The sequence below is a fragment of the Labrus mixtus genome, chromosome 22 (assembly GCF_963584025.1).
Source record: "Labrus mixtus chromosome 22, fLabMix1.1, whole genome shotgun sequence".
Lineage (NCBI taxonomy): Eukaryota > Metazoa > Chordata > Actinopteri > Labriformes > Labridae > Labrus > Labrus mixtus.
The window spans coordinates 6,119,812-6,145,240 of record NC_083633.1 but is presented as its reverse complement, the minus strand read 5'-3'; the positions used below and the strand labels follow the sequence as shown (position 1 = coordinate 6,145,240).

General features: G+C 41.3%; 1 protein-coding gene across 1 annotated transcript in view; it reads right to left on the bottom strand.

Moving 5' to 3' along the window:
* camk1da (calcium/calmodulin-dependent protein kinase 1Da) overlaps positions 1 to 25,429 on the bottom strand; it is a 70,064-nt gene that overhangs the window by 18,596 nt on the left and 26,039 nt on the right. Inside the window, exons 2-5 of the mRNA XM_061029631.1 lie at positions 22,579 to 22,710; positions 16,591 to 16,665; positions 4,623 to 4,761; positions 4,079 to 4,205 (exon numbers count right to left, since the gene is read on the bottom strand). Coding sequence (XP_060885614.1) covers positions 4,079 to 4,205; positions 4,623 to 4,761; positions 16,591 to 16,665; positions 22,579 to 22,710 — 473 coding nt within the window. The remainder of the gene's footprint in view (positions 1 to 4,078; positions 4,206 to 4,622; positions 4,762 to 16,590; positions 16,666 to 22,578; positions 22,711 to 25,429) is intronic.

Sequence of the window (25,429 nt, the reverse complement as noted above, 5' to 3'; positions counted from 1 at the left end):
CAGATGGCCTAGAGGTTAAGTTAAGTTAAGGCTCAAGTCCCACCTGTGGAAAGCATGCCATTCCCCGCTCTCTCCTGATTTCGTTCTCTATCCACTGTCCTATCAAATAAAGGCAAAAAATAAAAAAAATAGAAAGCTAATTGCTGATAATTCACAGATTTTTAAGGCAGATTGGCCTGGTCCGACCTTCCTGTGGAGGCTGTGGAGGCTGTGGACCGAGCAAATCACTAAAGACAGAGAGCTCACCATAAAATCAACTAACACATAAAAACTCAAGGCTGGATCGAAGTACACTTGGCCCACACACACACACACACACACACACACACAAATAGCAAAATATAAAGATATGCTTGTCATATCTGGGGCAGAGAGAAAACTTTGCTCACTTGAGCTGAATCAGAGTGATTAGTTGTGTTTACAGGTCTACCCTGAGTCATTGTGAAGGTTTCTGTTTGTGTTCTAGTTTCGCTGGATTCAGAATTAGGACATTTTTACACACTGAGGTCATTGTGTCTGCTGCTCACGACTTTAAAAACAGAGTTTACGGTCAAATGTGTTGTCAGAGAGTAAATCAGTTAGATATGGTCGTAATCTGGAACTGTTTGTCTTACTCGGTTAACTTCATTTGTGTTGTTTACTTTTCATCGCTTTGGTATTTCTACAAATCACTCACGATCTCACGATCCTTAGAGCTTTTTCTGGGTGATGTTTGAGTCTCTGTTTCTTAGGTGTACATCTGTTTTATCCAAACAAACTGATGTTTGTGTTGATTGTGTTCATCCAAAAACGCTGTCTTGTTTAGATGAGCTTTCGGATGCGTCTCACTTTATTGTGGAAAAAAAACTAAATCAGGTCAAAGATATGTCTGTTAATTACTTTTCCAATCAGAGTTAATATTCCTCGACTGATTGTGTATCATGCTTCAAAGTAAACAACCAACAGTTTATGTTTATTCTTTTAAGAACTGGTGGCTGATAATAGTTTTAGAGACCCTGAACATGTGACCATGCAGTATATGGTAGGGAAGGGTATGATACGATACAATGTGATACAGGTACTCTATGACTTCCTGTATTTGACCATCTTTTATATTCCTGAGTGAGTGTGTGCATGTCTTTGTGTGTTTAGTATTTGGCTGCCTGTAAGACAACTTTCCACTCAGGGACAATAAAGGTGAAACTGATGTTAAAGCCAAGCTGCCATGTGTTTTAAATACAGTGTGCATATATCATTATCATAAATATTTGAATTTCTGCTGATTCATGGTGATTGCTGTGTCGAGTAAACAAAACAATAAAAGAATCCAATAAAACAGGAGGTGTCAGAAAGCGTATGTCCATGCTTCAAACTTCACACTTCATGGTTAATGAACAGACGTGAAATTGCAGGAAAAAATGGAATTTGCCAAAAAAAAAAAGAACAAATTGAACAAACACATATTCTGTGAGTTATGTGATTCTACATGCTTTTACTCCTGCTCATTGTTACGGTCTGCTTTTCATTTGGGATTTTTATTTTTAGACACACATTGTCTGGGGTGAAAAATGCCTCTTGGCCGAGCATACCTCTGCAGGCAGGAGGCCGCGGAGGCTCGGGGTCGCAGGTGAAGACAATGAATGAGCTGAATGGGATATAGACGGATCAGAGAGTTAGAACGACACACAGAGAAGGAGATGATGATGCTGCAAAGATTTGACCATTTAAAGTCAAACTCTGGCTGGTGTGATTTTATTTTCAGACTTCTGGTGCATGTGTTTGTGTTTGCACCTCGCCATGTCAGTTCAGAGGAATTCATATCTACAGTTCCCGGTACTTTGAAGTCTCTACTCTATTGTGATTAGAGGGTGATTTCTTAGTTTAAAAAAAAGAAGGAAAATGCTGTATGTGAGCAGACACTATAACTTTTAAAAGTGTCTAAAAATAGTAACTTTTACATTTTATGAATTCTAGATGAGTTTAGTCATGTTGGCCTGACGGGGGGGGGGGGGGGCTACAAAATCAATTGAAAAAGTTATTTGACCGCTTTTTATGTTTCAGTTTGTCTTAAGATGACAGATTTGTTCATGTGAGGGTTTGCAGGACGTACCTGAGAACAACCGATCTGTACTGTCAAAACTGAACATCACAACGGTCACACACACACACACACACACACACACACACACACACACACACACACACACAGACACACACACACACACACACACACACACAGACACACACACACACACACACACACACACACACACACACACACACACACACACACACACACACACACACACACACACACACACAGACACAGGAATATGATCTCGGATGTACATACATGTTGCCCTTTTTGATCGCTTTGTTGCTGATGACTTATGACGGATTCTGATGAATGGTTGTTTTTGTGATTCCTGTATTTATGTTCATTGTTGTTCAAGGGTTTTATGTCTGAAACCCTGTGATTGTGCTGCTGCCTGTCTTGGCCAGGACGCTGTTGTAAAAGAAATGTTTAATCTCAATGAGACTTTTTCCTGGTTAAATAAATAAAAAAAACATCCAAAGTTACAGATTTACAATCCCACATTTGTAAACTAGCATGTGTAAAGAAACACACACACGTTTTGTTCTGCTCCATGCTGACTATGCAGAGAGTGTTTGGGGGTTGTAAGTGAGTGATTAGAACGATTGTTAAGTGTGTGTGTGTGTGTGTGTGTGTGTGTGTGTGTGTGTGTGTGTGTGTGTGTGTTTTGTCAGGTGAGCACATATTGAATATTTGAACCATACACACACAGAGACACACAACACACAGGGGCCCCGGCAAACACACATTCTTAGTGCTTCAGATCAAAGACAATCACAAAGGATTATTCAGGAGAGAAAATGGTGTCAGATGGGAACAACAGGCGCTCTCTGAATGTTTCATGTGTTCTCTTGGACCGATGCCTTCAGAAACCCAAGTGCAGACAGCTCCGATCAGATTGACCCACAGCGGGAAATAAAACATGATATATGAGCTATATTACCAAACCATGACACTGATAGACCCAATAGAGGTTTTCTTTTAAACCCCTCCCCCACACACCAATTATCCAATCACAGCCAAGCAGCCATCACAAGGCGCAGCAGGTCTGTCCATCTCGAGATCTCTCCACCTGCTGCAGCTGTTGTGTCCGTGGAGCAAATAAACAAGAGCTAAAAACACAAGATCGGACTGAACAGTAACATAATCTGCTTTGATGTAAGCTGATATTGTTGGCCGGTTCAATGGATTTCTCCACTGAACAGAAGCCACTCCTGGATGCTGCCAGAGTTTAGGCTAACAATAACGGCTCTGTTCGGCTCCTAATTGGATTTGGAGAAGTTTGCACTACAACAACTCAAGCCAAACTCCTTATCCCACATTGTGCAACATCCACCTCATTATGTCCTCTTCTTAATTAGCCTTTACAGATATAAATTGAAAACGGAAACGTACTTTGGCTTTGTCTGAAATCGAAGGGTTCGGGTTATTGCTGGGAGTTTTACACAAATGAAAACCTCTGGTGTTGAACAAATGAAGCCAATGTAGACGTGCGATGAACTGCAGTTCCTTGATTGTCCACTGGAGGCTGGCTGCAAAAGTCACCCATTAGGTCCCATATTACTGTAATATGCCCATTTTTACAGCATAATTCACATGTTTACAGCCTCTTTTTTATTTCAAATTTTGTTTTTTATAGCTCATTTCTTTGTTTGTAAAAATGGTATGGAAGTGAATTCTTTCATAGCCTAAACTCCCCCTCTTTGCTTGTTTCTAGATTGATCAAAAGTTAGGTTGAGAAAGCATTTTCAATATGGCAAGCCCCATTGTTGGGCTACTTCAGAACCCATGGGTAAAGTCATAGAGACTACTTGTGTTGAGTACCATGTCCATGGTTTCTAGGTATTACACTTTGTATTTACAGGACTACAGCCTCCGTACACAGGGCGCATCCCAACCGCTAGGCCATCTGGCGCCCCTCCAGTGAAGTTTTCCGGAAACATTTTGATGTGGTGAATGGAGACTTTTTTTTTGGGGGGGGGGTTTCAGGGAAGACTTACTTACCGACATATCCTGGCGTGCCACAGGCAGTGGACATGACATCACCACTGCCCTCCATCTTGGAAAGACCGAAGTCGCTGATCATTATCTTCGACTCGTCTTGTGGGTTGAAATACAGCAGATTCTCTGGCTGGAGGCCGAAAGAAAAAGAAGGAAAGGAAAAAAACTTTTAAGGGTTTTAAATTTATGGTTGTTTTTGTTCAATCTTTGTGAACATCAGCGTCTTTTAAGAAGAACATTCATAGCTGCTCATATGTCTGCAACTTTGAAAGAAAGTGACAGACACAACCCCTCTCATCTTCCTCATTTAACGGCGCGTTAGTTTATGGCCGCAGCTCTGGCCAATCACCTCTCTTCTAACAGCCGGCACACGCCAGGCTGACCCACAATGCACTGCATGTGTGGAGCCACTGCCCTTATTGCTGCAGTAAATCTTTGGCTGTCAAAAGAGAACAATCTCCTCGTGTGGAGTTCAAATGTGTGTGTGTGTGTGTGTGTGTGTGTGTGTGTGTGTGTGTGTGTGTGTGTGTGTGTGTGTTTGCAGTACCTTCAGGTCTCTGTGTACGATCCCCATCCTGTGCAGGTAGTTCACAGCGTCCAGGACTTGCCGGATCAGCGTGCTCGCATCCTTCTCTGTGTAGAAACCTTTTTCAACAATTCGGTCAAACAGCTCACCACCGGACACCCTGCACAACGAGAGAGAGAGAGAGTGTGTGTTTGTGTTAGTGTGTGTTTGTTGGAAATGTAAGAGTGCATGCACACACTCTGTTGTGCACACATAGCAGTAACTGGTAACAGACTGGGGAGAGGGGGGGGGGGGGGGGGGGGGATGTAGGTGGTTGCAGGGTCCAGATTTCTGGTAATTTATGAGCTGTAGATGTTTCCAGCCAAGACTGTGTAGAAGCTGTGAGCCATGTGCTAAATCACACACACACACACACACACACACACACACACACACACACACACACACACACACACACACAGAGACCCTGCAGCGTTACCATACCTTTAAACATGCTGACGTAATATCTATCTATTCTCTTCTATTCCTGGTAAGTGTTTCCTCTTTTTTCTCCCTCCGTATTTATCCCCAACTGGATGTTACAAATGTCTTTATGTTTCCTTGTGTCAGATGCAATCAAAGAATATTGTGTGTGTGTGGGAGGTTTTGTTTCTGTAGCCTCTAAAGATGGCTTTATTTTATACGTTTTAAGTGCATATGGTTTAAAATCTCAATATACATCAAATCTTGCAATAAAGCAGCTTTGCCACCTTCATGTTCTCATCTTCAAACATTTGAAAAATGTGTGAAATGTCTTTATCATCTCTGCAGATAACGCTTTAAATCATCTCTAAGGGATGAATTGTGAACCATACTCAGAGATCAACAGCAGAACCAGCCTTAATAAATGTTGATTCAAACCTGTACGCTGAAGGAGTCGGAGCTCCTGCCAAGGTTTTTAAAATATTCAGACATATCTGTAATGCAGCTCTGTGTAAGCAGACGGAATGAAAACCATCAATCAAAGCTGTATCAAAGCTGTGACTCTTTTGACCCAAGATCAACACATGAAAAAGGTTCATTAGCAGTTTCTCCCCTCGGCAGATTCTTCTAATATTTAGTTTTATGTTTCCTGACTCCAGGCCGCATGAAATGACTTGTTCAGGTAAAGATACAGCCAGCTCATCGTCTGCTGTACAGACACAGAGCTCCCCCTGCTGGAGTATATAATCCCCTCACTCCACAAAGACAGCTCATCTAAATGCTTCTGTGTTAATGTGGACTACATGCACAACAAGTTTCAGCAACAAATTCTGACATAATCAAGCAGGTTTCACAAACTATAATACTAACGTTATCTTACTCAATATATCCATAAGGGTAGAAAGACTTGGAATAGTCCTCTCTATATTCTAAATGTGTATACTATAGCAATACACACCAGTGGCCACAAATGTGCACATCTAACACCATAAACACAAGTAAGCACAAAGGCAAAAGCATGCATGCACACACACACACACACACAGCTGGCCAGCGTATTTGGTGGCGTCGTCACGGCGACGGATCAGATTAGAGGCTGTGGAAGTTAAACTCTAATGAAGTTTCTGGGAAAAAAAAAAAAAGATCAGAATTAATTGCTAATCCTCTCTCTCTTCAAAGAGGGCAGCGACTCGTTCGGTTTCAGAGGCAGTCATGTCTGGGAATGACAAGAAAGGGCTAAACACACATGCACACACAAACACACACACACACACACACACACACACACACACACACACACACACACACACACACACACACACACACACACACACACACACACACACACACACACACACACACACACACACACACACACACACACACACACACACACAGCAAAATGGAGATCAGCCACCAGGCTTCATGGTTGCATAAGCGTTTGCGTAAGGAGACCATGGCAATCAGACAGGACCACTCACACAAGAACACATGTACACACACACACACACACACACACACACACACACATATCCAAAACACACACACACACACACACACACACACACACACACACACATATCCAAAACACACACACACACACATACATACAAAGACACAGAGATGCAAGGGCAGGACCAGCTACACTAACATTTTAAAAGCAAACACATGCAAACGTACAAATAATGCACGTGCACATTCAAGGTCACACACACTAGAAGACAACACACACAGTACACACACAATGTCACACACACACACACACACTGCCAGTAAACCAGGCTCAAGGGCAGTGGATATCACTCCTGTTTTATCACATGATAAAACTATGAAAAAAAACCATCCAATATGTAGGAGGTCGACCGTCAGAGCACCCTGAGAGTGTCCTTCATGTCCCAGTCTGCAAACACTCCCCATGTACTGAAGTGCACGACTTTACTGTGTGCCATTTTATCTGAGTGTATCCTTGGGTAACTTTTATAGTGTTCTCAGAAATGTCACAATTGAACAAGAAGCTCTTGGTCATTGTTTTTATGTGTTGTTTACGTTGCAAGTCAAAATGTTTTATTGACTGAACAGATTGAACTTGAGAAAGTGCCATTTCATGATTTTCTAAAAGATTCATTTATGTTGATTCAAATCAACTCTACGATCCTCCTGGTTTTCAATTTAGCCTGATATTTGACATTATTGTTATTATTATTATTATCATCACCACCATGCAAGCCCTCATTAGATGCCAGTGCGGTAGTTGAAAGTGCGCTGAAATAATACAATAATAAATGGTAATAAAATATCAATTTTTCACAAGAGGTGGATGGAACAAGATGTAGAAAGTTAATCTGTCAATCAGAATGGAGATTTAGCTGTGTGTTTACTTATCCTGTGGTCACTTCTGGTTCCAGAATGAGGGCCCGACCGATATGGAATTTTTGGGGCCGATACTGATGTCAAGAGTTAGGAGAGATTTTAGAGAAAAAATCCGATACAGATATGTCTGCTGATATCCTTTTTAGATATAAAGATAGATATTCACATTTATTGTGTTGATCCCTCAAAATTGAAAAAGATACACGATGAAGACAAGATGGTCACTTAACTGGAAGGTAACTCATCGACGTGCATCCCCGCTTGACACTCTGGAGAGTGATAATGCTTTTTGTAATCCAAAGAACACACTCTGCTTGTTCAATGATACTCAAATGAAATGCTGTTTTACTGGTGAATACTTATATCGGCACATCAGAGAGAAAATTAGCCGATTCAAAAAGTCACTTGATTTGCTGATATCGGCCGATATTATTGGCTGGCCGATAAATCGGTCAGGCTCTATCCAAAATACTAAACTCAAGGCTTTAAAATGTTCACCAAAGAGAGACGTTAAAGTAACTTCTCCACCACCATCATTGCATTAGTTGGATGCTCGTGCTTTAGTGTCTTGTTACCTTGTTGATCAATTCAGAGTTGCAGCAAAGTCTGAATGTATACTGTAATGCCATAAACAGTTATACAATAAGGGGTTAAAAATAAAAATAAAATTTCTCCTTGAATAACCTACAAATAATTGATTACTTCTTATATAAACGTTTTTCAAAAGTAATCGTTCAAACATTCCCCCCCTCTTCCTTGTCAGTGTCCCTACATCCACCTCTCTGTCTCTCTCCAGGCGATGGTCGTGCATCACGGCTGACAGCAAACATTACTTCTGAGCGTGTGCGTATGCGAGCTCCATGCTGCGCGCTGTGGCAGAGATAAAGAGGCGTCATACTCTCGGGGACCTGACAGACTGATCACAGAAACAGAGTCAGAGGTCTGACTGACGCTGCTGAGCTGCTGTGATGATTAGTTTCCATCAATGGAGAAGGGAAAAAAATGGTTTTCAAGGCTGCAGCTGCAATCCCAGTTTGTTCTCTTGATGTGTGGATGTTTGTTCACATGAGAACATGAATAATGTGGACACTATGATGACAATAAATGTATTATCTGATCTGTATTACCATGACTTCATAGCTAGACAGCTATTTGGAGAGCAATTAGTACGATACCTTTTCTCCTACCTTGAATTTGTGTGTGCAACAATTAAATATGATAGAAACTGATTTCTATCTTTTAAAAAAAATATTAAAAAAATTACACAGTCTTCCTTAAATCCTCCAAGAACCAGATAAACTGTATATATAAGGTTAAGAAAACAAAAAAAGAACGATAAAAAATGTGAACCTTTAAAAGGTGTAATAGGTAGACAAAATCATTATGAATAAAAAATCGACTAAACCTGTTTAACATGTTATTTATATTATTTTTGTCGAGAAGGTACGATCACATTCCTCTGTTTATAAACCCACTGATCATATGAAGGTTGATTTAAGTTGACTTTTTACATCATTCCGTCTTTGTGAAAACAAAGGTGCTGCCCTATCCGAATACAAAGGCTTTCCATCCATCCATCCACCCATCCATCCATCCATCCATCCGTCCGTCCATCCATCCATCTGTCCATCTATTTTCTTCCGGTTCGCGATGGCAGTAGGCTAAACAAGTCGCCTCAGACGTCCCTGCAACGTCTTCCAGCCCCACCTGGGGGACCCCAAGGCGTTCTCAGGCCAGAGGGAAATAAAATCCTTCCAGCGAGCTCTGGGTGTACCTCTGGGTCTACCTCTGGGTCTCCTCCCGGTTGGTCGTTCCCGAAAGGCCACCCGAGGGAGGCGACCAGGAGGCATTCTGATCAGATGCTCGAACCGACTCAGCTGGCTTCTTTCGATACGAAGTAGCAGTGGCTCTACCCCGAGCTCCTGTCGTAGGTTTCCTCTTATAATCGCTTTCACCTACTTAAAATAACTGAGCCTAACTTTTTTTTTTTTTTTGCAAAACTCAGATAAGTCAAGAAAACCTGTTTACAAAAATTGTCGGCATAAATGAACAGACACAAGAATTTGGCCGTCTGTTGCTGCATCCTCCTGCATTAGCGAGGGATCGAGACCAAGTCGAGACCAAGACCTGGGCGAGACCGGAACAAGAACAAGACCAGGGCAGGGCGAGACAGAGACAAGACCAAAGGGCAGCCACACAAAAACACAAAAATGTGAAGAATTCAAGTCAAAGGTTTGGTGTCTGTCCCTGAGATGCTGCGTCCTTTGAAGTATTTTCTCTCTACACGTCATCTGGTTTCATCTTTTGCAAATACCCAATTCACAATACAAACAGCATCAATAGAAAACCCACATTGCACTTGGTTGCATCGATTTTCCTGGCAGCACGGACTGATTGCCTCCCTGCGGTCGAGGTTACATAAGACAAGCTGTGATGAACAGGAATGAGGGAAACGCTGTCAGACTGCATCGATCTGCCACCACACAATTACACGGGAAAAAATATTCAAATGTCCTTGTTCATAAATGAGATTTCTGTCTGCTGACAGAAAACCCTGACATCTCAATAATGCACATAATTATAACTAATGAGTTTACGTATAACAGAAGTGACTGGTGCAGATTCATGTGTGTGACAGCACAGCTTCAATGATGGACAAATGTTTTCTGCTGTAGAGAGATGAAGCTCCTGTGTTCAGATTAAAGAAGATCAGCCTGCAGCATGGAAGACGGATGAGAAGGAGAGGGAACTACTCTCTGTTAAAACGATTTTTTCTCACTTACTCTTCAATATTCTAACATGTTTTAAGTGAAGCATTTCTTACTTTGATTCTTAGAACAGCAGTTTTAAAAAATATTCAGATAGAAAGAAGTATATATTTGGATTTAAATGTATGTGCACAATAAGCCGGCTAAACGAGAACATTTAAAATGTTTCCTAGTCTGCACAATAATAACTATAGTTGGTTAAACTAATTATTGCACAGATGGATTTTGTACTTCCTTCTTGGTGCATGCTATAAATTAGTTTATGAACAAACTATGTCAAATATTGCTAATTATCAAACGGCTTTGACAACGCTAAATTTTTATAAAATAATTATGTTGTTACAGTAAAAAGATACAGTAAAATATGCAGTATCATCACATTTTATTTATAAAAAATCTATGTATGTATAATTCAGATAATATATGCGTCTTTTTTCCTCTCAATGTCAACCTGAAATTTTGGAGCTGAGGTGTCACCTTTGACCCAGTTACTATGGCAACTGACCGATATTACATGAACAGATGGTGACAGATGGATTTAAAAAAAGAAGATTGGAAAAAATGCAAGTGAGCAGGCAAAAGGTAAGAGGTGGAAAATAAGGTGTGAGTGGTGAGGAAAGGAGGCAATGAAGTGAAAGAAGGGAAGAGCAGATGGTGCGGAGCAGAGAGAGAGGAGAGAAAACAGATGACGGGAGGTGTAGGAGGACTGACCTGTTCTTGTCTGTGTTACATTTTGTTAGAAAAGGAGTGCTCTGCTCTGAAAACCTTGAATTCCTTAGATAGACTGGCATAAAATGTTTTGGGACAGGATTCAATTTAAACTGCAAATTATAGAGACGAAACCTCATGAAATGAAAATGTTTAAACTTTTTGAAGGTCTTGGTCTTCTCTGGGAATCAAAGCATTCTTACTCTGTATCGTCTCGGTCTCAGACTGGGCAGATTCCAGGTTTTAAATCAAGACCGGTCAAGACCACCACCAACACGCTCTTTTTCAACGTCATTAGTGTGATCAGAAGGAAAACACCCCTTTCTAAAAATATCATTTACTATCCCCCGGTTACGTCCGCAACCTTCCCGCTGTTACGTTCTAAGTGAGTGACGTACCTGCTGCACACAAAACGAGGATATCTCATTGATATTTATGGTCTCGGTCTCGCCCTGCCTTGGTCCTGGTCTCAACCCGGTCTCGATCCGTTAATGTCTTGGTCGTGTCTAGGTCTCGCCCTGCCTTGGTCGTGGTCTCGACTCGGTCGCAATCCCTAAAAGTCTTGGTCTTGTCTCACTCTTGCCCTGCCCTGGTCTTGGTCTCGACCTGGTCTCGGTCTTGTCTCTCTCTCGCCCTGCCCTGGTCTTGGTCTCGACTCGGTCGCAATCCCTAAATGTCTTGGTCTTGCCTCGGTCTCTGAGCACTCTGGTCTTCGGTATTTCTTGGTCTCGGAAAGTGACTCTTGACTGCAACATCAACTCTGAGAACCTGTGCTATAAAGTAAATAAATAAATAAATAAATAAATAAATAAATAAATAAAGAGCAGGCAGTTCATTAGTAATAAACTCACCAGCTGCTCTGAGACACAGGAAGAGCAAAAGTTGTTGGAGGTAATATTTAAATGTAATCTTCCACTCCGTAATGAGTTTCTTCTTCTAAATGAAGTTACCATGTAGGAGTATATGCACCTGAAATATGAGCAGACATTCCTTTAATGTCTCAGGAGTGTGCTCTCTCGTTCCCTCTCTCCTGAGTTTCAGTGAGAGAAATTCAAGCTGCACTAAGTAACCATTTAGACCAATTCTTGTCTAGCCAAGAATCATTGTAAAGTGTATTAACGCCTTTCAGGTACATGAAGTGCATTTAACAGAGAAGTAAAGAGTAAATGGGGATTATCACGGCCTTGTAACGCGATCAAAAGTATTTAACATAACAAATGGTGTGTGGCAGCCGGCCAGGAAAAAGGAAGTGTCTGCTAAGTGGTTTATTCAAGACAACAAGGTAACCCGGTCAAAAGGTTAACGTTACAGGTAAACAGCTTAATAAGACTACTGGAGGCTGGCCGACGGAGGGATTTCATGTGATGTAACACACTCAGCAGACATGTTGGACCATCGGCTCTTTTAAGGTCTTATTTCAGCATCTGAAAAGAGCAGGATTAAGCTCTACTCTGTGTGAGATATGACTAATTCTTTAGTCTTCTAGTGTCACATAGACTGAGAAAAAGCCCCATGGGAGTGAAGCCCTTATATTTAGAGCTCCCCCTGCTGACTCGGCTGCATGGATAGGTCATAAGCCCCGCCTCCTCAATTATAATATGGGACATGGGTCAAACTATAAATCAAAATGTAGTAAAAACCCGATATTGTCATGAAAGTTATTTTCACAACATTTTGGGTTTTGAGTGGTTTCTCTTTTAATTAACCATGATTGTGGCGCCGGATTGCAAAGCGGTTATGACGAGGCGCCCCGTGTAAGGAGGCTGTAGTCCTCTTTGCGGTGGCCGTGGGTTTGAATCTGACCTCGGCCCTTTGCTTCATGTCATCACGTCATCTCTCTCCTCCCCACATTTCCTGTCTCTCTTCAGCTGTCCTGTCCAACAAAGTCAAACATGGCCCTAAAATACTAACTTTAAAAATGCAAAGATGGACAGCTCTTCAGCTTTTTTTTAAAGTGTAAATCTGACCTGTTTTCTGGGCTCTCGGTTGAAGACTTACTCTGAACACTTTACCTGTTAATACAAACTTAAAGATATATATTCCTAATGCCTTAAGTCTCAGATCTACAGCACTCAGCAGGTTATTTGTTTAGAGTAAAGCCCTTAATCTGAATTCAAATAGTCACAATGAAGTGCCTGCTGCTCAACTGTTTCTAACACTTTGCCACCAACACTAACATGTCTGCCAGTTTCCCCCCACAACCGTTACTACTGAACAAGTGACAAACTGTAACAATTTATAACCTGTGCCTGTGAAATATCTGCTCTTCGTCTCTTTTATAAAACATGTGTTTGTTTTAAACAGCTTGAAGCTTATTGGTCCAATGACCTCCGGCCCTTTTTGGTTGTGTCCTCTTTTCTCTTGTGTTGCAGGTAACTGTAACAGGTGGGTGTGGCTATCCAACCCGCCTGACTGGGAGCACCTGGGACAAATGCTTCTAGTCGATATGAAAGCTGCCACCTTCAGAATTTTTAGGCCAATTTTCACCCAAACTTTTTATTTGTTTATTTGTTTTTATTATTTTTACTTTGTTTGTTGTGCAGTGAAGAGGGCGCCAAAAAACGGTCCAATCTGCTGCTCCTGACCGGTTGGATGAATTTCTTGCATGTTTGAAACTTTGGTTGTAACAGTGTAACCACACAAATCGTGAGCTTTGATTGTGTGTTGTAACTGATTTGCTTGCATGACATTCCACCCTGACATTTCTACACACAGTTGTACATAATCAGTTGAATTACGTGTATTCTTGGTTCGTCTCCCTTTATTTGCCATGGCCCTTGAGCTCGCTGTGACAAACTTGGGGCTCGTTCAAACAAGTAAGTAAGTTGTGATTTTTCTCTTCCTGGTTTCGTTTTTGATTCTAAACGTGCCTTGCTGTGTGACTGTGAAGGTTCTTGGTAGGGTTTCCTTGTAGTGAGGTCAAAGGATTTCCCTAATTGAATTAGTGCACCTGGTTTTAATTACTGCGTTGTTGGGAAAGTCGTGCAGATTGTGTTTGATGCTTTGTTTTCTGGCCGGGTTCAGTCATGGTCCTCGAGCCGGTTGCACACACAGCTGCTGCATACATTTCACTACTTGATCACAGAAAACTTGAATGTCCACATTAATCTTGGCTGTAACATGTTGTTTTTTTTTTCCAATGACAACTGCATCTTTGAAAATGTTAAATAAAGAAACTGGATGGTTTCGATAAGTACATTTGGAAGCATCAATTTCTTTCATTCAGTTCAAGAACTGAAAGTACCACATTTATCAGAAGTGCAGCCCAGAATATTGTCATTTCAAATTAAGGTATTAGCTTCAGTGTTTCCTATGTTTAGCCCGAGTTGAGTTGGAGTACAAGTAACAGCACCCGAGCAGATAATCCTCTGACATCGGGTTGTAAACATAGCCACAGTTGTGTAATCCACAGGGCGTGACATCCCACCTGAACTCGAGCGAAATGTTTCCAATTCCACTGCCAAACTTTCTGAACATCTTCTCCCCTTACGCAAGGAGCCGTCACCTTTCACGAGAGGTGAGCAGGGCACCCTTAGGTGAGCCGCGGGCCACCCTGCTTCCCTCTTCTGCAGCTGACCATCAAAGCAGAGATCCTGCTGATGTACAATAATAGAGGCCTTGTAGCTGCGTGGTGTGTTTGTGTGTGGGAGGATGGGTGGGCTTTTTTTTTCTCCTTTTTTGTTATGTGTGTATTCGTGTGTGTGAGATGTCATCTCAGTGAAGCTGTCATTGTAGAGAGAGCGTGCATGTGTTTGTGTGGGCGAGCAAGAAGAATAAGATTATACGTGTGAGATCGAGTTTCATGAATTCTTGGCTCATTCGAGGGTGTTTTATGAATAACTCGAGGAACATTTTAATTCGAACTAATCCCTTTGCAAAATACTTTTAATTTAAATAGAGCTGAGATGAGAAAAGTTGTATTCTTACTCAATCAAGTGAGATATTGTTCTTTTGTCTCGTGTGCCTGCTGGAAATTCCTCATGTTCCTGTCTCTAACAATGATGTATAATGATGATAATATCAAAATCTCTTAGGATGAACAGATTCTTAGTCTTCCATTGTCCTCCCTCCTAAAAGCACTCCCAACAGTCTGATCGGACTGAATAAACGACGGTACGAGCTTGTCATTCACAGGCGACTAAGAGTTCCCTTCACCTGAACGCTTTGAAAAAAAGCTCAGCACACTTTAAAGATGATTCAAACTGCTCCGCATGTTGAGTAGAAACATCACAGGGGAATATTAAACATTACTTAAACCTTGAAAGTTTCTGGTGGAGACCATTTTTGGATTAAAGGAGATCTATTACACTCACTTTCAGCATTAATGATGTCACTCTGGGACAACTATTGAGCAGCGTTGCGAGATATGTAGCTCAAAAACCTTCTTTTTTTTTATCTGATACTGGCATCATTACAATCCCTCATGTCAGTCTTTCCCTGAAATGCTTCATTTCAGCTACTGTCTCTTTAAGGGTCACCTCCCCCATGTGCCCACTTCCCTCTGATTGGCTCTTACTTCTGAGGACTGGACCTGGACAGCGATGAGATGGATTGGAGGTGTCTGGGGTGGAGGAGAGTGGATGACAAACTGTGAATAAAGGGTTAACCTAAAGGCTTACTATGTGACTTTCTCGGATCAAAACACGGCTCTCTTCAAAGCCCCTCTATCACAGTTTGTCATGGACACTCCTCCACCCCAGACACCTCCAATCCCTCTCTTCAGAAGTCTACTCCTCATCACATCCTGTGTCCTTTTCCTTACCACAACTATCACTGTCTTTACATTGCAACTCATTTGTAAAATAAACAATTAGTAACTCAAAAAAAAAGTGTCTCCTCACTGAAATAAATGTAGGACAATTAAAAAATATCAAAATGGTTAGAAAGTTATAGCTCATATGCAGGCCACTTCTAATCTCTAGAGATCTTTTTTTTTGACATTTTGCCTTCTTTTGATCGTGGAAGAGAGACAGGAAACGCTGGGAGAAGAGAGGGAAGTTGCAACAAAGGGCTGAGGCCGGGTTTCAAACCTGCGGCCAGTGCATCAAGGACTGTGGTGCCTGATCTACTGACGGAGCTAAACGGACACCACAAGGCCACTTTGAACCTTCACTGAGGTATAGGAACACGTCAAGGGTCTGATCAAACTGAATGTTGGGCAGAATCTGACCCCAAGACTGGCAGCTTCAGACCAGTTCACTTCTTACAAACCTCAAACCTCCAGTTTCTGTTACAGAAACAAAGTCAAGGACACCCTTGGGATTGTTTTTTTTAAAAGCTTGAAAAGCTGAAGTAGACATAAAACCACTGTTTGTAAAGGCTGAGTGGTCTTGCTTGTGAAAAGTAAACTTGTTACCATGTGCCAAATCACTTGAAGTTTCAGCACAGAGGTTTCCCAGGGACCCCGTGAATGATTTCAGGGAAATCTAGTGCCAGGCCTTACGAGTATAAAGTCCTATGTAGAGAAAAAAGTCACACTTTCAGTGTTGGTGCTACAGTGTATGCATGATGAATCAAGAAGTCACAGGAGGAAGATGTATGATTCTTTTTGGATGTTGAGAGAAGTAAAAAATGTAGAGAATAAAGTTGAAATTTTCTCATACCAGGCAAATATTCTAATTCAATTGTTTGAATCTATTTCATTACAAAGAGAGAACAGAGAAAAAAGAAGAAAAACTCACAGCTGCATTATCAGGTAGAGGTGGTCCGGACTCTCATAGATGTCCTCAAGCGCCACAATGTTTTCATGCTTGATCCTGCAAAGCAAACAGAAACCATGAGTTGAGCTTTATTTATTCAAAAGCTGCAGCATGTTTCACATCGCACACAAAGCCCATTAGAAGTACTCAACTTTTAAACCCAGTGACTGCAGTTGAATTGCAAAAAACAATGTTGCTGACCCTTTAATAATTTAACTGATAATCCAGAGTAATAGAAAAAGCTTTTACTGGAGAGGCTTTAGAATCCAGACTGCTGTATCTAAATTGAGTCATGAAGAAATGAGTCAACTAACATTTAGTAGTTATTAAAAAATGAGTCAACTAACATTTAGTAGTTATTAAAAAATGAGTCAACTAACATTTTGTAGTTATTAAAAAATGAGTCAACTAACATTTTGTAGTTATTAAACCGACCATGACTTCGTCTTACAGAGGATGTTTATAGCTATAGAGGTGACACTGGGTCTAAAGCTACACTTTGATCTTATGTATTTCTCAATTTGACAGGGACGCTTGTTAAAATCAGAGGAAGAATTATAGAGCAACTTTCACACAAAAATCTTCCTTTTACCTTCCTGCTCATTTCTTTCAGTCCTGTTCTGATTTCACTATGGTTACAGCGCTGAGACAGGGTGTTTCATCCGTGTGTGTGTGCGCGTGTTTGTGTGTGTGTGTGTGTGTGTGTGTGTGTATAGGTGTACATCCCTTACACCTCATACCTTGCAGAAACACGATTGATTTTGTGTGTGGGTGTTTTGTGGTTAATCATAATTTGCATTGCGATCACAGGCAATCCCCCAGGGTCTAACTCTTTCACACCAGCACAGAAACACACACACACACACACACACACACACACACACACGCACACACACGCACGCACACACACACACACACACACACACACACACACACTCACACACATAAACCCTTTGTGAATGCACAGCAGGTGCGCAGGTGAGCATTAAACACTTATTATGGAGCGCATGACCTCAGTGATGGCATGCAGGCGATGAACTGCAGAGCTGAGATGTGACTCATACTCACACACACACACACACACACACACACACACACACACACACACACACACACACACACACACACACACACACACACACACGCCACACAAACAGACAGGCGTGCAGGTTGAAGAGGGATAATGTGAGTGTATTCAAGCCCTGCCTGGGATAATGAAGAGCTGGAAGCAAACAGTCGATTATAATGGCAGTGGATGAGTGAGGATACATTCATAAAAAGCCTCTCATCCATCACAGGCATTACGCTGCAGTTTGTTGTTGTCAATTAGGGATTTGTCCTGAGTGTGTCCTCGATTACTGCTGCAGACAAATTGAATGGTTGCATTTTTTTCTATTTATCATATTTTCAAATGATTTTCATACAACATTAGCCGTGGCGCATGCTGACATGATAAGTGCATTGACTAATTGATGAAAAGGAGAGGACATCAAATGTTGGCAAATGAATGGTAATTAATACTGAATAGAAACAGGGCACTGGTAGCGTAGTGCTTGGTGCGCGCACGCCATGTGCGGAGAATGTGCGATTCCTCCAGGTGGGCAGCCTGGGTTCGAGTCCAATCTGTTTCCCCCCCAAAAAAAATACTGAATAGAAAGAAGGAACTCCAGGGAAACAAAAGTACTGAAGAGTGTTTTTTTTTTGCCATGGTATTCGTCTTTAATTTATTTGAAGCTTGACCCTTATTTTGTGAACAATATGAAATAAACGTGCTGCTGGAATTGAGGTCAAAAAGCTCCAGAACAACGCCGTGAAGTTAGAAAATAAAGTTATTAAGATCAACTTTATTTTCTAACTCTACGGCGGTGTACATTTTGCAGGTAATCTACGCTTTCCCTTTGGTACAAATGCAATGCACGCTTTCCCTCTAGCTTCTGGTGGTATCTGAAGGCAGACTACAACACAGCTTCGGCTATGCTACGCATTTATATTTGGGACTTCTGGGTCACAGCCCGGCGTTTGAACTGTGAACTTTGAATAACAGCTAGTTCAGTCTGGGTCAAATTGAGGTGAATACATGTTAGAGTGAATCGATTCCCAACCGAATTATCTAGATGTTTAAGTCCGACTTTTAAATTTTTTTTAGCTTAGTGTTTGATTTCATTCACACGGACGTGTTTACAGGTATTTTAAAAGTCCAAGTTTTGGTCGGGTAACAAAATAAATCAACTTTTTACCCCTGCATGTTAACACACTGTCTGTTCTGAATGTGGCAGCAGCTGATCACAGCGAGCTCAGCTGTCCGTCAGGTTTAACAGGTGTGGAGACTTTTGATGGCGTTGACTAATTACACTAATACAGGCAACCGGTAATCAGCGACAGAGCAGCAGTGTTTTCCCTTTGTGGCCTGTAACCTGCCTAACAAACATCTGCACATGTGGGAAACAACTTCCAGTTAATATTCATACCATGTATGGAGTCTTAAAGAAACATGAACCATTTCTACTGGAGCAAAGCTCTCATCATTTATTCATAATTCACATCAGTGTTTATCAATAATGTTATTCTTAATGGGTGATTTGTTAACCCAGAGTATGATTACAGTGTCTTAAGAACACTGTGGATTATTTATTAGGTTAAATGTATCGTGGGAAATTGAAATAATGAAGGCTGAGAGAGAAAGAGATGAACTCTTTTGCTCACTATGACTTTTAATGTCTCCATAAGAAAAGTTATTGGTACACAGATATACATCATAAAGCTGTTAATGGTCCTTTAGTTGAGATTCATGCATCAAGAAACAAAAAAAATAGAAATACTTAAGAGTATGGCACGAGATAGATGCCTCGGTGGTGTGTTGCACTCCTCCTTTACATAATGTGGTGTAAATTAGGGATCCAGATTAAGGTTGGAACTGTGCGCCCGTCTCTTTAGGCGTGATTATCCCTCACTGATTTTCCTGGCAACTGGATGAAGTGGCACACCTGCTGAGCCAACCCACCTGCCGTCCAGGAGCTTATCAGCCTGGCAGTATTTCAATCAGGGCTCTTTACCCCGTTCTGTGCCAGGTCGCTGTGGTCATCTATGTTTACATGGTGCTGGAATAAGAAGTTGCTTTAACCGAATGTTTCCCGTCTTTGGCGACAATCACCCATATTTTTTTTCAGGCGTGTTAAATCCCAATGCGTGTACCAAATTAACTTTTTAGCATTTCCTCCTCCCAGTTTTTTGCACAGTCGGGTAGAATCGCCCCATTTTGCATATTCATTAAGGCAAACGTCCTGAATGGACAACGCGTGTTGTCTTGAAGCAATCCTCAGTGTGTGGTTCGTTGATAAGTTTGCACATTTGTTTTCAGGTGATAGAAGTTTTGAGCACGAGCATGTCACCTACTTCCAGCCTCTGTAGTTTTTGGGGGTTTAATCCTTTTGCCGATGTTAAAACTGTTTTTCCCTCGTGGTTTCAGATTATCTTTGCTTGCTTGCTTCCTGCCTCTCTACCTGCTAAGTTCAGCCTCCCACACTACACACCCTCTTCTGTTAGTTTAGCCTGGCACAGCTCTATCATCGTCACTCTGATCCTGCCCACTGCCTTCAACATGATCCTCAGACACTGTGATCCTATTTTACTCCTGTTTAACCTGTGTCAGTGTCAGTGTCAACAGTGGGGTTCACCTCCCGCTCACCGCACCACCACCATCAAACAGCCGACCTGCTGTCTCACGGTTCAGGCTGGTAGAAGCTTCTGCTCTGCTCACTTGTGCTCTCATGTTGTTTACACTAATGAAACTCATTTGTCTAAATGATTGCCCTTCATTACTGGAGGCAATTCTAATTTTCTCTAATGGAGCCACATTAATAAATCTATCGTATTTGATAGCGTAATACATCTGTATTGCCACGGCAGAGTCCCAGCCTTTTCTCGATGTCTGTACTGTAATTGTGTGGTAACATGCTTCTGCTTAATGAGAGACCAAAAGGCTCCTTGTTTGTTCATTTTATGAGTTTATGTAGGAAGTACATTATCCTACCCTGGCATTTCTTTTTCCCCAAGCTGCCTGTGCTGCATCCGTTTTGTTTACACTGATCTGTGTTTAACGTTGGATTTTCACAAAATCTGCTTCATTTGTGTCTTTTTCTGTCTCTGTTTGGGTGACAGTTAGCCACATGCAATACTTTCCTGCTCAACATGTGTACTTTTTACATATTGAAAGGAGGTTTTCTTATTACGCTCATTTTGATGCAGCCGGATGAAGCTCAAACTACCGCTGCTTAATTTGTGCCGATTTGATGGAGAATAAAAATGCTTTTGGAGTTATTTAGGACTTACAGAAAACATTTTTATGACACAGGTATTGTGTAGGCGATGGAGATCAGCAGGGTCTTGACAAAGACAGACATTAAAAACGCATATGCACTCTTTAAATGTAGTTATTTACCACCATTATCACCAGTGACGTTACAGTTACTAGTTACTGATGTCAAAACGTTCCTGAGTGAGTTACTGGATTATGAAAGTAACTAGTTATTTGGGAAAATTCCTGGCTTGAAGATCGTGGAGCTGGCGGTGATTTAAAATCAAACCTTGTCTGTTTGTAAGGAGCGGATTCTCATTGGTCTGCCATGTTGACCACTGTGCTGACTTTAGTGTAAACCTCGCCCGCTGTATCAAAGTGGATAAACTTTAATCTTACTGTATGTAGCTGTCAGCTATTTCACGTAAAGTTTGGGTAATGATGGTTTAATCCAAACACTGTTTATCACCCTTCATACCTTGATCACTCGTTGAAGCGTGTCATGCTGGTTCATTATGGGATCAATATTTTAAAAATGAATACTGTGCACCGTTGAAGAAGACTTGAAACCAGCTCTTGAGTCCGTTAACGTATTAGTAAAATGTTTTAATTAGGGAACAAATCAAGTGAGGAGTAGGTGATTTGTTTGGCTGTGACTTCCAAAGAATCTAATTTTTTGCAACCATTATAGTCGCCCCTGCAGGCCATAGAAAGAACACAGCACTTTTTTAAATAACAGTCTGTGAGTATTACATTGTGTGGTACACAATGCAAGCTTTAACGCTCTTTTCAACGCTTTTCAACGCTTTTTAACGCTCACTGGACTTTGAATATCTTTTCTTTACATGCACCCTGTGAGTAGATTTATATACACTGTAAGATTTGTTTGATTTTCAACTGCATAGCTCCTTCATTGCACATGTTATACTTTTTGTTTCTTACATCTTTACATTTTTAAATAGTATATTATATATATTTGTAATTGCTTCTTATATTTCATTATTTAAGTTCTTGCTATTTTTGCTTTATTTACTTTGTTAACTGTTTCTGCACCAACACACCAAGACAAATTCCTTGTATGTGTAAATGTACTTGGCAATAAAACCTGATTCTGATTGTGATTTAAATGATTCTCTAGTTAGAATGAATGTCTCTTCCATTGACATCTCAAACAACAAAGTGTTTGCGCATTATGTAAAACCACTCTTTTTGTTCAGCAGTAAAGAAGATTTTCTTTAACTCTTGTGTTTTCTCATTTCTTCTCTCACATCTTTTACAACAAGTTAATTTAGTTGCGCTTCTTTAAAACAAATAAATCAGCAAATCTGTGTGTTTTATTTCTGCCCAGAGCTTTTAGAAATCCAAATGTTGTCTGTCCTCGGACTAGACCTTCGACATGTTCATTTAGAACTCAGACAAAGAGCGCAGAATCCAAACAGGATTCACATCATGATTCTTGTGATTTATGTGCAGCTGCTCAGACAGACACAAGTTTCAGTCGTGATGTGGCTCTGTGTGGAAGGTGGGCTGCTGATCGTGACCTGGGGGTGGAGGAGGAGGAGGAGGGGGGGGGGGGGGTTTGTGATGTTAGGAAGAGAGAGAGGAGATGTACAGTTGCCCCGGTAACCGGGAATTAGGAGGCTCATGTGCGTGCGTGTTTGTCAAACAGGACTCACTTCCTCAGCACGGCGATCTCGTTCTCGATGCTGCTCTCCTTCCCCTTCAGGGCCTTTTTCGGGATGCACTTCACCGCAAACATCCGGCCGTTCAGCTTCTCCTGGGCCAGCACCACCTCTGAAAACGCTCCTCTGTAAACAACCAGAGAAAGAAAAGTCGTGTGCGTCAGGAGCAGATCATTTACTGGATACTGTAACCTTCGATCTTCTGGTGCACAGAGGCAAAGCACTTTAAAGTTAGTATATCTTCATCAGCAACAACAACATTGACAGCTGCTCTTGAGAGTACTTATCAGCAGCAGCATCATCTTCATCATCATTATGAAGGTCGTAGAGAGCTGGGTCTTTAGCTTTTTCTGAAAGGTGCAAAGGGTGCTGCAGATCACATGGAGTTCGGGACTTCATTCCACCACCAGGGAGCGACAGATGAAAAAAGTCTAGTTAGAGACTTTGGGCCCTGTTGTGGAGGTTGAACGCCTTTAATATGCAGAGTTGTGTGTTATTATAAACCAAAACTTTGCAGCCATTCTGAACCAACTAGCATCTATAATTTAAAGGTGCACTATTTAAATTTGGTAGTAACATTTTAAAGTTGGAGAAGTGAAACAATTCTATGCTAAATTTTCTGATCTGAATACACAAATTTACTCAAAGGAAAAAATGGGTACCACCATAACTTCTCGCGTAGCATTTTATCTTCAAACAGTGTCACAGGGACCATCTTTTCCTCTGAGGAGAGTTTGTGTACAGAGTTATGAACATAAAGAACATAATCTGTACATTTCTCAAACTTTCACATTTCTCTACCAAAACTCCATAGTGCACCTTTAAGCTATCAATATCTTGTATACTGTCCTATACCCTTAGTTTGAATTAAGAAAATTGCCGCCCAGGTCAAAGCTACAAAACCCTTTTGCTTTGTTGTGTTTTTTCTGACTGTAGAGAGCTCTATCCACAGCAGAAGGAGATCTTTTAATGCCAAAGAAGTGCTCCTTACGACAAGCCCACTTCACCTCTTCAAAGCCTTTCATTTCTCGGTTATTACCTGTACTTGTTTCATTACATTTCTACCTCCAAGAAACATCTGGGAAGCTGAGTTGAAGTCCTTTGGAGAGAAGTGAGACTCATTTTGTTGCCATCGCTGTACTCAGATTGGACAAAGGAAAGAAATAGAACTAAATATATCCTGCATCAAAACGACAGTCAGTGTGATATCGGTTATTTTACCTTTGGGATCCCATTAACGACAGGTACAGCTAACTGATCGCCTTAATTTGCAGAAAATCACACTGCGATGGTAATGTGATTGAATCTGTCAAGTGTGACATTGGCAATCTTTGTATTTATTCATGCAACGCCTTGGCTACGAGTACAATATTTTAAATTTAGTTGGTTAGTTGCATCATAAAAACTGATGAGCTCCAATGACAATCAAGGTGATACAATATTCAAAATACTAAATGACATTTAGCCATGACTGAGTGTGTATCTATGTGTGAGCATCAGCAAGGACAAGCCGGGTGATGAATGAAGATGCGCCTGTTGCGAGCTAATCTGCCTGAACCGCCGTGTTGACTCTTGTGGAGTTGCGTTCAGCTTTGCCAGTGTCACATTAGAGTGAACATCTGTCTTCCTTATCGCCTCCCTTCCTCCCGCTCTCTCTTTCCCTCTCCCCTTCTTCTGCCATTTCTTGCTTTACAATAATCAGGGGATCTGCAGCTGACACAAATCTAAATACATCTTGTTGTAAGGCCTCCTAAAGGCATATAATATTGAACTCAAGAGCATAAGGAGGCTGTTTTAAGTCGCTTCATGGCTGCTAGTTTTTCCTGACACACTGTATAGTCTTATATGAGCATGTTTTTGTAGGATACTTTTCTCGGGTAGCTTACAGCATTTAACGATCTTGGAGGCCGAGGAACACTTTTGTTTCACAATATTGACGTTTACATTCTATCGAATTGTTGTGCTGACTCAGCAAATCTATTCATTAATGAATGTGACACAAAGAAACACAAGAATGTTTCTATGTCTAAGTCTAGTATCTGTTCTCTTTTTCTTTTTTTTTTTAACTCTTTTTGGGTGGCTGTGGCTCAGTTAGTAGAGTCGCTCGTCTCTCCAACTGGAAGGTCGAGGGTTCGATCCCCAGCTCCTGCAGCAACATGTCCGATGTGTCCTTGGGCAAGACACTTAACCCCCCTGAATTGCTCCGATGTTTGTATGAGTGTGTATGAGTGTGTATGAGTGTGTATTATCTGATGGTTACAAAGCAGCCTCTGCCATAAGTGTGTGAATGTGTAGGGAATACAATTGTTGTGATTCAGTTCTCTGAAAGTGAAATGGAAGTGTGCAAATTATAACAAATAGGAATCTTAAACTACAATTTCCCATCGGCGGGCATTACAAGAAAGAAAGTGTTGATGAATGATCCAACATGTGCTAACACTGCTCTGCTAACCTCATTCTGCTGATTCAACATTTCATTCTAATATCCGTCAAAGCCTTACATTTCCATCAGTCAGGAGTACTCTATGCATTGAATCATTTCCATGTGACTCACCGGCCTACCTGGGAAATAGACTCCACACCTGGTTGCCTTGTCATACAGCCCACCAGCACAGCAAAGCTTAAGTTTTCCATTCTTTCAGTGGTTGTTTTGTCCCTGTGCACTATGGTGTGCACAGCTGTGCTTTGGGTGTGTTTAAGACTCCTCAAGGGGAGGGAGGCTGTTGTGAATGAGTTCTTTATCACGCCAATATATGAGCGCTGCCATGCAGAAAACCCCTCGAGCCCCTCAGCATGCAGCACATTTGACAAGCTGCCCATCTGCCCACGAGACCAACGAGCCCTC